Source organism: Corythoichthys intestinalis, chromosome 20 (genome assembly GCF_030265065.1).
Source record: "Corythoichthys intestinalis isolate RoL2023-P3 chromosome 20, ASM3026506v1, whole genome shotgun sequence".
In the NCBI taxonomy this organism is placed as follows: Eukaryota; Metazoa; Chordata; class Actinopteri; order Syngnathiformes; family Syngnathidae; genus Corythoichthys; species Corythoichthys intestinalis.
This window is the reverse complement of record NC_080414.1, coordinates 18052768-18069239: the sequence shown is the minus strand read 5'-3', so window position 1 is coordinate 18069239 and position 16472 is coordinate 18052768. Positions and strand designations below refer to the sequence as shown.

The 16472-nt window shown below is 37.4% G+C and overlaps 2 protein-coding genes across 3 annotated transcripts in view; both read left to right on the top strand.

The window, feature by feature from the left end:
• Positions 1-1265, top strand: part of prex2 (phosphatidylinositol-3,4,5-trisphosphate-dependent Rac exchange factor 2) — a 120786-nt gene extending 119521 nt beyond the window's left edge. The window contains exons 39-40 of the mRNA XM_057824484.1: positions 273-340; positions 436-1265. Coding sequence (XP_057680467.1) covers positions 273-340; positions 436-481 — 114 coding nt within the window. The 3' untranslated portion in view covers positions 482-1265. The remainder of the gene's footprint in view (positions 1-272; positions 341-435) is intronic.
• Positions 1266-6585: 5320 nt separating this feature from the next.
• c20h8orf34 (chromosome 20 C8orf34 homolog) overlaps positions 6586-16472 on the top strand; it is an 85183-nt gene continuing 75296 nt past the window's right edge. For both annotated transcript variants that reach the window (XM_057823829.1, XM_057823828.1), the window contains exon 1: positions 6586-6971. In XM_057823829.1, the coding sequence (XP_057679812.1) occupies positions 6903-6971 (69 nt within the window). In that variant the 5' untranslated portion in view covers positions 6586-6902. The remainder of the gene's footprint in view (positions 6972-16472) is intronic.

The window sequence follows — 16472 nt, the reverse complement described above, 5'->3', positions numbered from 1 at the left end:
TCTCACCTACAGATAGTTTTGCTGTTTAAATTAAATTTTTTTTTTTTTTTTTAATAATGCCCTCCTGTTCAAAATTTTACTTCCCCCTGAAAATTGAGATTTTAAGCTTTCCAATGATGTATCACACATACATATCGGACAATTTTGAAATTTGGCCAAATTGGGGCTCTCAGAGCGGAACTTCAAGTCACCTGAGTGTTTTCCGCCATATATAAGTATAGTTATAGATATAACAACATAATTAGTACACATAACTATTTCTTTCTCTTAAGGGTGCCAGAGTTCAGAATTCGGCCAAGAACTTGGGGGTGCGAGATCGGACGCCCTCATCCGTGCCTAGGTAAAAAAAAAAAAAAAACAACAACAAAAAAACATACACAGTAAATTAAAATATATATCTGTTTTTATGCTGTGTATAACTGCATGTCTTTCCAGGTTGTACAAGCTGTGCCAGCCTCCACCCCCTGATGGCGACCCATAATGCATTGTGGCGTGAAATACAAAAAGCCAGCGATCAGATTTGCTTATTTTCATACAGTGTAAATATTTTTTTTAAAAGCCTAATAGTATTTTTTTAATGTTTAGCTACCTATATGAACCACCAGTTATATGGTTATTGTAAATATATGTTTATGATTATGTACTGTTGTTGTTTTCCTCAGGTTCCGAGCATATAGATTGCATATTACAGCCAATGGTAGCTCACTATGCAAACTAAAAACAGCGCCAATAAGCTAGTTTGTTTTTTGGACACAATATCTTATACGTACGATAAAGTTATGCATACAATGTGTAAAATATATATATATATTAAATTTCATATCTGAGATCGAAGTATTGTGTTTATTTGCATAAGAAAATGCAAAGAAATGGTAGCGAATGATCGCTGTCAACTCTTCCAGTCAAGAAGGACGCGTCAGTGGAAGCCAATGAGTTAAATATTTTCTTGAAACGGCTCTCCCCTAGTTGTCTTTGAACTGCGCCTGAATTTCAAGTTGAGGTAAGTTTATGGTGAGTACATTTTGAACATTTTTAAACTAAAGTATTTGAAAAGGACCCACATTTGACTTTCAACAACTTTTAAAGAAACATTTTCAAGTCCCTTTATTAAAAAACAAACAAACTGGGAGCTATCCAAGAATGAGTCCACTTCTGTGGGACACTGTAGCACCCCTAGACTCGAACTAAAGTAGTGTAATATAAAAGTTATTTGGGGAAAAAAATCATGAAAAAAAAAAATCTGAGATATCCAAAGACCGATCCACATCAGAGGCATCCAAAGTACTCATGAAATTCTAATGTGTGATTTCATTTTACTTTTTTTTCATGTCAGTTCATGTTCATGTCAGACCTGCGTCAGAGTTAGCATAGCATTAATCTGTGTGAACTTAATAACCTGCAAAACTACTGCGGTCAGGCCAGCCTCCACAAGTCAAGCGAGCCGACCCTCATTTGGATCATTGTTTGCATTATGTGCATTACCGTAATGCAACTCCGTGGCTTTAAAGTGCATGTCCGAGGAATAGGTCCACTTCAGGGGGACACTGACACAGGCCTGACTGCAGTAGTTTTGCAGGTTATCAAGGTTCACACAGATTAATGCTATGCTAACTCTGATCCAGGTCAGACTTTTAGTAGCAAAATTAGTGGTATTTCCCTCACCTCCACAACATTGACATCTTTTTACATAAAGTGGCTTGTGCTGGTCGAAAAAAACTTCTAGTATACCTCCTCTTCGAAGTGGGTGGAGGAGAAAGGGGCATGTTGTATTTCTGTTGGCGAGGTTGTGTGAGTGTGCATGCGTCTGTATGGTGGGGGGTCAAGTCATCAGCCAATCAAATGTGTGTTTGAGGGGAAAAAAATGGACCGGCACATTCAGCAAGGGAAAAGGGTTAAATGGAAGTCTGAACGTAATGAAAATCACTTAATTATAATAGGGTCTTTTTTATCCTTACAACACATGGGAAGACAAAATTACCAATGGAAATAAATATGAACTCCATTGTATAATGCAAATAAGGTGGCTTAAAAGTTGTGGGAGCAATCTGAGCAATGAGTTGGTCGTGTTATGTCCCCTCTGCAAACCTACTCCCTTGTATAAAACTGACCAACATTTAAATAAGTCGCGGATATCTACCTCATAACTATCACTTAATTGTATTTTTTGTTGTTGTTATCGTCACATTTTCCCTGTTATTTGAGATAAATTATGGATTCGAACAAAGAAAAATTGGGAAAAAAAAAAGATTTAAAAGGGTAAATATATGAAAAAGAAAATCTCAACCACTCCTTGATGTCTGCGATTTCTGCATCGCGACCCTTGTTATATTACCATGTTCCAACCATAAAATCCCCCCAAAATCCGGCTGTAACCATTCACAGCTCTATCTTGACACTCGGTGATACATGCTACATGGAGTTTTTGGATCGAAAAGATGTAAGTGCGCGGATAATATTTCGTTAAAATCATGGGCTCTTTAATTATGCTCTCGCATGCTCTCACCTCCAGTTAGGGTTTTGCTGTTTAAAATGTGTCCCCACCAACTTTTAAGCAACCTTATTTGAATTAATGACTTCAGTTATGTAGGTAATTTAGATCGTCTTCTCATACGTTGCAAGAATAGAGTAGACCCTACCATTATTAAGTGAATTATTTTCATTATGTTCAGAATTACATTTACCCCTTTTAACTTGCTTATAGTGCCGGTTCATTTTTCCCCCCTCAAACGGACGTTTGATTGACTGATGATGAGAACACACAAACACGCACACTCACACAACCCCGACAAAAGTACATGTCAAAATGCCACCTCCTCCGCCGCCTTCGAAGACGAGGGATATTAGAATTTTTTTTCTCAGCCAGCCGCAGCAGCAGCCACTGTAAGTAATGTAGAAAGAAGTCAGTGTTGTGGAAGTGGGGAATACGGCACTAATTTTGATACCGAAAGTCCGACCTCCATCAAAGTTGGCATAACATTAAACTGTGTGAACTTGCCAACCTGCAAAAACAGCTTAGAGATAAGTGTCCTCCTGTACTGTATGTGTTTTCTACTGTTAATGTTAATTGTGCATTTAGTGCATTTATTCATGAATTAAAACCTATTTAGTTTTCTACATCATTCATTTAAAAATAATTTTATTTGCAGACATTGTAACCCCTCCGCCCCCCCAAAATACACACACCCAAAAACCAAGGCCGGCCCAGCCTATACACATACTATGCAGCTGCTTAGGGCCCCTGACCACTAGGGGGCCCCCAATCTGGTAACCTCATTTTATACTTTGTTAATAGAGCATCGTGAATAATGTGGAGCGCATTGCCGTTTATCCATGCAAACATTCATTTTCTTGTCATTACATGTCATTTGGGGTGAGAAGTTTGAAGTATGCAGTGCAACAAAATATGATTAATACACAAAATATGGACGTATGGATTGGATTGCATGTATGGGTTTCACAGTACACTGTGACGAAATGGTTGGCCAAAAATATGGGCCTCTTGGCATTATTTTGCTTAGGGCCCCCAAATGGCCTGGGCCGGCCCTGCCAAAAACAGAACAACTGTAAATTTCCTTTATATGAAGCATGGGGGATTTCCCCTATTTTCTCCCTCGAAAATAAGAATTTTAACTTTTTTCATTTTTAAGTAGGAATCACATCATTATATTTGTGAGAAATGTAACCCTGACCTCCGTTCACCCAATCTGTTTGGTCTTATTAATGTCCCGTCCCCAGCAAAAAGTGTATATGCAGATTATGCTGTTATAGCATCCCTACCAATGTTGAGACCAAACCTACACCCTTGATATAGGACAATTTTGAAGTTTGGCCAAATTGGTGGCATAGGCAGAGTTAAAGGGGGGGCCAGGCCTCCCCTGGTGGCCGAAAATTTTAATTTAATTTACTTTCCAATGTATTGATTTTAAAATTAAGAGTTTTCCTGTAAAATATTGTCTATTGTTGAAATTCGCCTCCCCAGACAAGCCGCACGGAAACAGCGACAGCTGAACAAAGTGCCGCTCTGCCGATGCTGCCTCCACGCGCGCCAACCGGGAAGGCGGAACTTCGCGCGTTCATCTCTGATATTAACACTTTGTACTGACTCCATGTTCCAAAAGTTTGAAAAAGACTCGCCGAAAGCTGGTTGACAATTTATTCGTCGACAATGGTCAAAAACAAGGCAAAAACAGACGACGGAGGGACAATTCTGGATCCAAAACAAGGTTACATGTTTCCGAGCAGCAAAATCTGTCTTATCTCAGTGTCCAGCGTTTTTTAAGTCCATGGGCCGGCCGGAGGTGTGTCCAGGCGTTGCTTTGGGATCATCCCTCTCTGGCCGGTTTCGGGCTGTTTAGGTTCGTGCGTGGATGGGATGTGGTTGCCACAGCGACCGACGCTGGTCTTGACATCACAAGCGCCTGCTATCAACTTTATTATCCGGGCTGGCACGACTTGTTTTAGGACAAAGCGTGCTGGTCTTTGTCCTTGTTCGTTTGTCGGGAGGACATTGCCAGAGTTTGGTGCGTCAATCTTGCTCGAGGCGCACACGTTTTGGGCTTCTGTGATAAGATGGCGTTGTGTATCTATTCTGTTTCTTTAAACTATGGTGTGCTATTTATTTTACATTAGGTGTGTTAGAGTAGTGCAGTCCTACAGTGAATATGAGAAATGATACTATTCCCTGATTGATTATATTACGTATGTTCGAGTAATGCAAACAGTCGGTGCCTACGAGAAACGGTATCATTTTTCCTTTTCCCCCTCATGAGCGCCAATAAGGTGATTCACTTTACTGTGTTCAAGGCCACTGAGTGGCGTCTGCCTAAACTATAGTTAAATGAATGTGTTATACTAATGCAAACAATTATATGGTGAGTGCGAGAACGGTACCTTTTCCCTTCACTATAAAAGTTGTAAAACACTAAAACAACAAAAATGAATGAAATGAAAAAAGATATTTTATAATGGGACAAAATTATTTTTCGCACAGATCATGTGACAAGCACCTTCGACGGTCATTTGCTTTGCTTAGCCAAACCACCTGAAGACCGAAAAGGGCAACATTTGATTAAATCTAAGCTTTCAAAAGCGACAACAACCACTAAGCAAGAACCAATGATTAAAAATGTGGACCATGAAACACAAGAGACCACCATCTAAAATGGTGAGCGGAGTTTTAATTTGTCCCACTAAAGACGCTTATTGTACAACAGAGACACCACCTGTGTCTTGCCAATGTAGTTACCCCAGGGCCGGCCCAGCCTATACGCAGACTATGCAGCTGCTTAGGGCCCCTGACCACTAGGGGGCCCCCAATCTGGCAATTGTTTAATTTATATTCTATTTTGTTTACTACAGTTTGCTTTATTTGACTTTTGTGAGTTTTGATACTTGATTACAAGCTTAAAAAAATAAAAGTTCTTCCTTAACTTCTTTCTTTCCTCTTTTAGAAAAAGGTTTGGCGCTATCTACTGTAAGTACTGACAATCATTTGGGGTGAGAAGTTTGAAGTATGCAGTGCAACAAAATCTGATTAAAATACAAAATATGGACGTATGGGTTGGATTGCATGTATGGGTTTCACAGTACACTGTGACGAAATGGTGGGCCAAAAATATGGGCCCCTTTGCATTATTTTGCTTAGGGCCCCCAAATGGCCTTGGCCGGCCCTGAGTTACCCCCATCAAAAATTGTACCCCCTGGCCGCGGGAGCGCACACACACATTAGTTATGAGTTATTTCGACCTAAACAATTAATTGAAGCCAGAAAAGAACCACAGTTATATAGTTTTGACATCGACATTTATTAAATTAGAGAAACTCCATACGGGACTTGAATTACTGTAATTAGTTATAGGTCATCCTACGAGTAAAACAGTAAAGCATTGCCTTATTTTACATTCAGTGTGTATTTTAAGTTATATGACAGAAAAAAAAAAGTTTTTTTTTGATGGACGGGCCATGTTTTAAAACCTCGTAGATAACTACATCACCAAAACATGGAAATCAAGCAAATCAGTGCAGCACAGTGGCTCCGCTCAGGGGATACAATTTTTGACGGGGGTAACTAATAACTACATTGGCACGATACTGGCAATGGATGACGATCTTGGCCAAAAGTATAGCTGTCCTAAGCATTCCCCTCAAGAATGATGGGAAACCAAAAAAAACGCTCATTTCTATTAAGTTAATTTTGTTTACACTGCATTTCGGGGTCATCAACATGTTGTGCCCCCCTTGCCCCAAAAGTCAAACTCCGCCTATGATTGGGGGTCTCAGAGCAGAACTTCAAGTCACCTTAGTGTTTTCCGCCATATGCAAGTTCAAATTATATTATCCATTGATTTTCAGTTATATTTTCACTCACAGTCATGGATAATGAAAGTGTGCCTAAAGAAGTGACTATCCCAAGATCACTGTTTTATTGATTACTGTCTAATTAGACGTGTAACCTACATCCTGTAAGTAGAGTTCAATTTGTGAATCTTAATGAGCAAATTAAGAGAGCTAGGGTGGCAGTGCGCAGGCGCGGCGAGTCGTTGGCAGGGTGAGGGAAATGGGGGGTCAGTCCACGCGTGCATCTATCCAGTGCGGGGGGAGGGGGGTGGGAAGGGGGAGCGGGAAGAGTGAGAAATCTTCGCCGCTTGTGGGGCTGCTCGCTGCCGCCGGAGATGATCCCCGGCCGGGCGAGCCAGCGCTTCCGAGAGCCGGCCAGCGTACGGCGGGCAGGTGGCAGCAGCAGCAAGCACAGCCGGGGCTCCGCGTCATCTCGCACGTGAAGCCGCCTGAAGGGCGGGCGAATGACGGCGGCGGCTCACCGGAGCGGCTCATCCCGCTGAAAGCTCTTCCGAGAGGGACTCCCGGCCGGCATTCTCTCTCCCTCCCCCTTCGGCACTTTCTCCATGGCGTCTCCGCAACAGTCCAGGATTCAGTCTTATCTGGAGACGAACAAAATTGGACCGCTGTTTGAGGCGAGTGCACTTTACCTTGGCTTCTTTATTAGATTTCTATTCCTATTTAAACTGTTGGGTGAAAGCCACTACAGGGCTGCCTTGCTCACGGGCACATTGACAGCAATTATCTAGCACTTAAACTAAACCCTAAATTATTGCCACGCCATTTTTTGTACATAGAGTAATTTGTATGCATTTTTAGTACATGCTTGTGACTGAATTACAAAGTATTTCACATATTTTAAATTAATATGGGTTGTACGACTTTTCTTGGCAGCTTATTTATAATTTTTTAGATTTTAAGATTTAAATTGCAAAAATTATTTTTAATTGGAGTATTTTAAAGAAATCATGAATTATTTAGATTTTCCAAGCTGATTTTTGTTTTTGCACAACTCATTTTAACCCTTTCAGGGAAAGTGAAGATAAAAACCAATGTAAACTGGAAATAAAAAATATTGCCTATTTACCTATATATTGGAATATGAAGTAATATTTATTGTATTCCCTATGTATGATATGTAGTATTTCTATCATCCAAAGTAGTGGAAAATTTAGAAAGCGGCAGTCATTTGAATATTTAGTTATACATTACAAGAATATGTAATACAGTATTATCATCATGCATTTAACCCTTTTAGGGACAGTGATCAGAATTCAAAAGTTGACACTTAAGATCTTCAACCCTTTATAGTGCAAGTGACTTAAATTTTTAGCAATTACCTGTACTTATTACTAGAGTACTGGTTCATATTTTTATGAGCTCCGAGCCTGGAATAAATGTATTACTTTTTGAACAGGCTTGCAAACTTTAATACATGCATATTTTCCTTCATCATTATGTAGTTGCATGACCTTTTTTGAATTAATTTGCACATATATCACTAATTTCAACATATTCTGTCCATCCCTGTGCCTTGTTGTCATGCACCTCAGCTTGCGAGTAGGGATCAGACACAGAGGTCTCAAGCACCCAGCTGTTTTCTCACTGGCCATATTTCCGAGCACACACTTCCTCCTTTTTGTTAAGTTGGACCTATGTGACCACTCTGGGCTTTTTATTGCTTAAAAGCAAGACAAGACAAACACCTCCATCACGGTCAGACACGCACTTGCACCTGTGTACGTGTGTGGGTGTGTGTGCTCTAATGTAATCACAAAGTGCTGACGTGACACTTTGTCGCATTCAGCTGGTCGCAGCACGACACCACACACACATGCACAGGAAGCGCATGCTAAGCAGATGTGAGGGTGTGTTTTCACCACACACACCGATATCCATTCAAGACTCATTACACACACAGTCCCAGTGGGCTGATTCAGTCTCAAGAATACGATGATGTCATTGATGCTATTTGTAACCTATGCGGGTTTAAAACAACGCAACATTAACATGTAAAGAGACCTGCAATTTACACGGGATGTGCACTAAAAATAAAGGAAACATATCTTATAACCACCTTATTGTTAAACCAGAAGAATATTTTTTAAGCATTCTTGAACAGTGGTTTCATCATTGGGCCATGGGGAATGCCACTTATGTATTTTTGATTAAACTGGTATTTTCAGTCATGTCAAATTAGTGTAAAAATATACATTTTTTTCCCTTTAGTTTTTCAGTGGGAAGAATCATTTTTAACACTTGTGAATACAAATCATAGTGGTTTCAGCATTGAGCCTTGATCAACACCACTTACACAGGTTATTTTTTATATATACAGTATATTTAAAAAATTCTTTCATTTTTCAATCAGGAATCATTTTCAGGCACTTTTTAATGGGAATAATATGGGTTCCCACATTGAGCCCTGAGGGACACCACTTATATATTTTAAATTAAATTAGGATTTTCAGTTATGTCACATTAGTGTAAAAATATCCATTCTTTTCCTTTAGTTTTTCATTCAGAAGAATCATTTTCAAACACTTGTGAATGTAAAACGTAGTGGTTCCAGCATTGAGCTTTAATGAATGCCACTTATGTATTTTTGATTAAATGGGTATTTTCAGTCGCGTAAAATTAAAACTAAAATCATTTAAAAAAAAAATATTTTTTTTTTTTTTTTTTTTGTTCCTTTCATTTTTCAATCAGAATAATCTGCAGGCACTTTTTAATGTGAATAATAGTGCTTCCGACATTGAGCCCTGAGGAATGCCATTTATGTATTTTAAATCAAATTAGTATTTTCAGTCACGTCAAATTAGCATAAAAATATATTTTTTTTTTCTTTTAACTTTTCAATTGACAGAATCATTTTCAAACACTTGTGAATACAAATCATAGTGGTTCCACCATTGAGCCTTGATGAACGCCACTTATGTATTTTTGATTAAGTTGGTATTTTCAGTCGTGTAAAAATAATACAAAATCTTTATTTTTTTGTTCCTTTTATTTTTCAATCAGAATAATTTTCAGGCACTTTTGAATGTGAATAACAGTAGTTCCGACATTGAGCCTTGAAGAACGCCACTTATATATTATATATAAAATGAGTATTTTCAGTTATGTTAAATTAGTGTAAAAATGTCAAATTTTTATTTGTTTTCAGTCCGAAGAATAATTTTCAAACACTTCTGAATGCAAATCATAGTGGTTCCAGCATTGAGCCTTGTTGAATGCTACTTATGTATTTTTTATTTAAATTGGTATTTTCAGTCGTGTAAAAATAATACAAAAATGTACTTTGTGTGGTTTTTTTTTTTCTTTCCATTTTTCAATCAGAAGAATAATTTTCAGGCACTTTTGAATGTGAATAATAGTGGTTCCGACATTATGCCTTGAAGAACGCCACTTATATATTTTTTAAAAAAAAAATAAAATAATATATAATTGTTAGTATTTTCAGTTGCATCAAATTAGTGTAAAAAAAATTTTTTTTTAAATTCCTTTAAATTTTCCATCGGAAGAATCATTTTCAAACACTTGTGAATGTAAAACATAGTGATTCCAGCATTGAGCCTTGTTGAACGCCACTTATCTTACTGTAGTTCTTTGTCATATATAAAAAAAATTCAAGCTAGATGTATTTTTTTTCCTTTCATTTTTCAATCAGAATAATTTTCAGGCACTTTTGAATGTGAATAACAGTAGTTCCGACATTGAGCCTTGAAGAACGCCACTTATATATTATATATAAAATGAGTATTTTCAGTTATGTTAAATTAGTGTAAAAATGTCAAATTTTTATTTGTTTTCAGTCCGAAGAATAATTTTCAAACACTTCTGAATGCAAATCATAGTGGTTCCAGCATTGAGCCTTGTTGAATGCTACTTATGTATTTTTTATTTAAATTGGTATTTTCAGTCGTGTAAAAATAATACAAAAATGTACTTTGTGTGGTTTTTTTTTTTCTTTCCATTTTTCAATCAGAAGAATAATTTTCAGGCACTTTTGAATGTGAATAATAGTGGTTCCGACATTATGCCTTGAAGAACGCCACTTATATATTTTTAATAAAATAATAAAATAATATATAATTGTTAGTATTTTCAGTTGCATCAAATTAGTGTAAAAAAATTTTTTTTTTAAATTCCTTTAAATTTTCCATCGGAAGAATCATTTTCAAACACTTGTGAATGTAAAACATAGTGATTCCAGCATTGAGCCTTGTTGAACGCCACTTATCTTACTGTAGTTCTTTGTCATATATAAAAAAAATTCAAGCTAGATGTATTTTTTTTCCTTTCATTTTTCAATCAGAATAATTTTCAGGCACTTTTGAATGTGATTTGTAGTGGTTCTGACGTTATGCCCTGAGGAACGCAACTTATCTATTTTTAATTAAATTAGTATTTTCAGTTATGTCAAATTAGTGTAAAAATATATATTTTTTCCTTTAATTTTTCCATCGGAAGAATCATTTTCAAACACTTGTGAATGCAAAACATAGTGTTTCCAGCATTGAGCCTTGATGAATGCCACTTATGTATTTTTGATTAAATGGGTATTTTCAGTCGCGTAAAAATAATACAAAACTATACTTTCTATTTTTTTTCCTTTCATTTTTCAATCAGAAGAATAATTTTCAGGCACTTTTGAATGTGAATAATAGTGGTTCTGACATTATGCCTTGAGGAACGCCACTTATATATTTTAATTTAAAATAATATTTTCAGTTACATCAAATTAGTGTAAAAATATTTTTAAAAATTCCTTTGTTTTTCCATCGGAAGAATCATTTTCAAACATTTGTGAATGCAAAACATAGTGGTTCCATCATTTAGCCTTGTTGAACGCCGCTTATTTTACTGTAGTTCTTTGTCATATTAAAAAAAAAAAAATCTAGCTAGATATATATTGTATTTTTTCCTTTATTTTTCAAACACAATAATTTTCAGGCACTTTTGAATGTGATTAATAGTGGTTCCGACGTTATCCCCTGAGGACAGCCACTTATATATTTTTAATTAAATTAGTATTTTCAGTTACGTCAAATTAGTGTAAAAATGTCAAATTTTTTCCTTTAATTTTTCCATCGGAAGAATTATTTTCCAACACTTGTGAATGTAAATCATAGTGGTTCCGGCTTTCAGCCTTGTTGAACGCCGCTTATTTTACTGTATTTCTTTGTCATATATATAAAAAAAATTCTAGCTAGATGTATTTTGTATTTTTTTTTCCCTTTCATTTTTCAATCAGAATAATTTTCAGTCACTTTTGGATGTGATTAATAATGGTTCCGACGTTATGCCCTGAGGAACGCCACTTATATATTTTTAATTAAATTTGTATTTTCAGTGCTGTAGTTTTTTGTCATATTAAAAAAAAAAAAATCTAGCTAGCTAGCACGCAGCGAACCATATATTAAAGTGCTGAGCCGACCCGTTTCCACATCAAGTCCCAACATCAATAGCAACACAGTGCAGTTTTCTCAATTAGGCTCAAGTCAAACGTAAAGGCCGATACTAGCTTCACCGCTAATTGCTGTCATTCTTCTTATTCTTTCCTCTAAACGAGACAAATATACACTATTAATAAACGAACCCAGTTCACCTTTAGAGTTGTGATAGATCTTCGTGTTTAACTCTATTACCTGACACTGACTAGTTGACGTCCGATCCATTTGAAAGAGGAAGGCCTGGCAGCTTCTCCCAGTTCAAATGGATCGAACGTCTATCACCATCAATGGCAGAAAACACAATAATCTTTTATATATATATATATATATATATATATATATATATATATATATATATATATATATATATATATATATAAGACTTGGCGCTTCTAATTAAAGACCAGCCATTTTAAGAGCTACGCTCCTTAATGTGATGTTTATCCTCACAGTGCCGTCGGAAAGTTTCCACTCTTGTTTTTATCACCTTTTTTTTTTTTTTAAAAGAGGTGTTGCTCCGACAGCAGCTTTAAAGAGTAATTACACACAGCGGAGGCAGCCTGAGGCCAGGTGCATCATGTGAGGGTTTTAGAGAATATGTCACCGAGAGAGATGGAGAAGGTCTGGTGTGCGGAAGAGTTCGCAAGAGGGCGACGAGGATGTGATTTGTGGAAGGACGGCAGCCCGGAGGAGGACGGAGGCTGCATGTTAATGTTTTAGCAAACGTGTGGCATCTTATTCTGACTCATGCGCAAACCTTGACCTACATTCTCTTTCGGGATGGTCAATGACAGCACTGGCACGTGTTTTAGTAGTGAAAAATTCATAGTGAATGTGTTTTAGTGCTGTAGATTCAGAATTCTTTAATCAATTCTTCTATACTAGCAACACACAAAAAGGGTAGAAATGTTTGATTTTTTTTTTTTTTTTTTTTTTTTTAATTTTACCTGAAAAACAACTATTTTTTGTCATAATTTTGTGCTTCATAAAAAGACAACAACAAAAAAAAATGTTAAACAGCAGTTAGCTGCTGTGGCCACCAGGAGGCAGTATAATACATACAGTAACTAAAGAAGAAGAATCATTAATTTTAGTCATTTTTTTGTAAAGGAATCATTCAAAAAATAGAATATATTATGGTGAGTACTACTGAATTACATCTTGAAATTTGTTATTCCAGTATTCAAGTTGAAATATTTTTTCTGACGTTATAGAACCGCAACATTCCATGCTAACAGTTAGCATGCCAATGGTGTTTAGCATAGTTTTGTTAGCACGCTGTACAGTATAATGCATACAGAAATGAATTTAAGATAAGTACGTTATGTGACTCTGTAACGCACTAATAGCAGGGGTGAAAGTGGCTAGAATTTCTTGCCGGAATTCCCTGACGTTAAGGTCGCCACAGATTTTTTTTTTTTCTTTTGGTTGGGGGGTGCAAACCTCCCAAAACACAGTTATTCCTAGAACACATACAAACAAAAAAATGCTTTTCATTCAAATTTTTTTTTTTTCAATGATTTGCAAAATAAAAGTTAACAAAAACAAAAGTAACCCCAACCTCCATCTCCTAACTTTACCCCCACATTTCCTGAATGCAAAACATCAATTGTAACTTATTAAAAACATTGAATGTCCATTAAAATTGAAGCTAATGTAAATGTTTACTTTTCGTTTTTTCTTTAAATAATTAAAATATATGTTAAATGTTCCTCCAGTACAATCAATATGTAAATGCACTAGCTGAGATGCTACGAATGCTAACGTATTTACACTTCTTTTGTTGCAAATCACTAAACATAACTAAACAAACAGTATCTCCAAACTTAACCACAAATGCCTACACCAACATACATCAACTGAAACAACTTACAGCCTTATGTGGGCCGAACCAGAGCGTAGCTGTCCCTTAGCCATGTCAGACACGTCTGCTTCTCAGTCATCACACCCAACGCCGCCACCAGAGAGGATAATTTGACAAAATACAATACTTTAAACAAACCATCAACATAGGGTTTTGACAGTTGCCGTCATATTTTCAAAGCAAGGTATGACGGAACAGCGTTCCGGCTGCGAAACTCATGCCAGAACGGTGTTCCGACCCGTTCCGGCCCATTTTCACCCCTGACTAATGGTTATTTATGGTAGAGGAATTGAAGACTGGAATGTATTCTGGTGGGTACTACCAAATTACCTCTTGAAATGTATTATTTCTGTTTTAAAATTTAAACATTTGTTTATAAGTTGTTAATGTTGTTAAGTTGTTTATGAGTTTATAAACAGTAACATTCGATGCTAGCTGTAAGCATGTCAATGGCGCTTAGCATGTTTTGTCAGCACTAAGATTAGGGGTGTGACAAAATATCGAAATGGTGATATATCGTGATACTTTGTATCCCAAAAGGTTATCGATATGCTCCTGCCAAGAACCGAGATATCATTTTTAAAAATTGTCAATGTTTCCACCACAGGTTATCAATAGTGTTTGGATCTGGGCTATTTGCAGGCCATGACATTGACTGGATAAGTCTTTCTCCAAGGAATGCTTTAACGGTTTCAGCTCTGTGGCATGATGCATTGTCATCTTGGAAAATGACAAACATATTTTCAATTAAAGGGATAAGAAATCTAAAATTTCAATGTAAACTAGTGCATTTATTGAAGATTTAACCACAGCCATCTCCCCAGTACCTTTGCCTGACATGCAGACCTATATCATCAAGGACTGAAGGAATTTTGATGTCTTCTTCAGGCAACCATCTTTGTAAATCTCACTGGAATGGCACCAAACAAAAGTTCCAGCATCATCACCTTGTTAAGAGTCAAGATTCTGCATTGGACAAGGTGTCAAGAGTCAAGAATCTGCATTGGACAAGGTGATGATGCTGGAACTTTTGTTTGGTGCTGTTCCAGTGAGATCTTAAATGGCCCAAAATTACCTAATTGCTTGGCATTGACTGCCACTGACAGCCATAGACGTCCAATCCGTTTGAAGTGGGAGGGATGGCAGCGAATGAACGAATGTTCATTCGCTGCCACCCTCCCACTTCAAACGGATTGAACGTCTCCTAGTGATAAAGTCATTCCAATTCACAGCAGAAGCTTGTTTGTAGAATATCCTAGAATGATTTCCTGAACAATGTATCGATAATCGTTGTATCGCCATATCGTCAGATCATCGTTATCGTGAGCTTTGTATCGCTTATCGTATCGTATCGTGAGGTACCAAGAGGTTCCCACTCCTAACTAAGATAGTTAGGCCTGCTGTAGGTAGTCCGAGAATGTAATTCTATTTGTTTAATGTTTAGTTAGGAGTAGAATAAAACAGCAAAAAGTCTCTTTCGATGAATAGTTTAATATGAGTTTTAGAAAAAAATTCGTAGAATGGCGGTTCATATCTTGTAAACTTGTGAATTAGGAAAACACAACTGTATTTGAAATTGTATTTATGTAACAGATTGTATTTTCTGTCATAAAAAATACATATTTAGGAAAACTTAATTAGTTTAAGATTTTTAAAGGTTTTTTTCTGCTTAAAACATTACATCATTGATTGTTTCAGTCAATCTTCTAATAACCCATTTCTCCATTTTTTATATATATAATGTTGGGACACATAGCTATTACCCACCCACTCTCGTGTCACTTATACCATTCCACAGGAATTATAGCCACAATAACAAGCAAGCAGGAAAATAGCATCCATATCTGACAGTCGTCATCACAGTGAAGACATTTTGCTTCACACAAGGACGAATCATGATGAGAGCATGTCTGCATTTTATAGCACTAGACTGCGCTCGTGACAAGCTTGTCAAGGATTTTGTATATTTCACTCACTCCTGGGACGGCGACTATAAATGGATTCATCAATTTTTGATTATTACACGTCACACGTGAGATAGAATCGGTGTTGAACCCACTAGCTAACTACGGGAAGCGCCACACTATCAAAGGAACGCTTCGACCTTCTTGTATTCTCCCCGTGTAGCGGGTCAGGGCCGTCATTGAGAATTTCTGCGCCCGCCGGGAGCTTCCAATGACACCGGGTCCGTTTCTTGGCCGGCGGACAGACATTCAATTACCGCCGCCGCAAAACAAAGTACCGCCGCACTGAAATCTTGGATCCTCGGTTGTGAAAACGCTCTTTCTCATGTGATGATTCTGAGCTGCTCGTTTCCTGAGCATACAGAGGAAAATGCTCATTGTTTTCTAGTATGATGTCATAGTAGCCGGTGCATTGGGCCTGCAATCAATATATGCTGGCACGCGACCGGTCGCCTTGTTCTTGTTCTACAGTATGGACGTGAGCTGCATGCAGATTTTCAGCCCAGTCGGAGGGGTGGGCATTCCTTCCAATGATGGATTTTTGGAACTCTGCAGTATGCTTTTGCTGCTCAAACGGAGAAATGTTCTTAAAATATAGTTTCACACCAGTGTTATCTTTGTTCAACGATGACTTAAACAATTTTTCCATGACGATGATGAGACAATGACGAGTTAAGGCCGAGTTATACTTCCGCGTCAGACCTGCGCCGTCAAGGAAAACCCGAATTAAGACCCCGCGCCGTAGCCTGACGCGGTCCTATTGATTTTTCAAACCCTAGCGTCACATCAACGCATATGACTTGGCGGAAATGGACTGTGATTGGTTCGCTCAGACTGTTGTTTCCGGTTCAG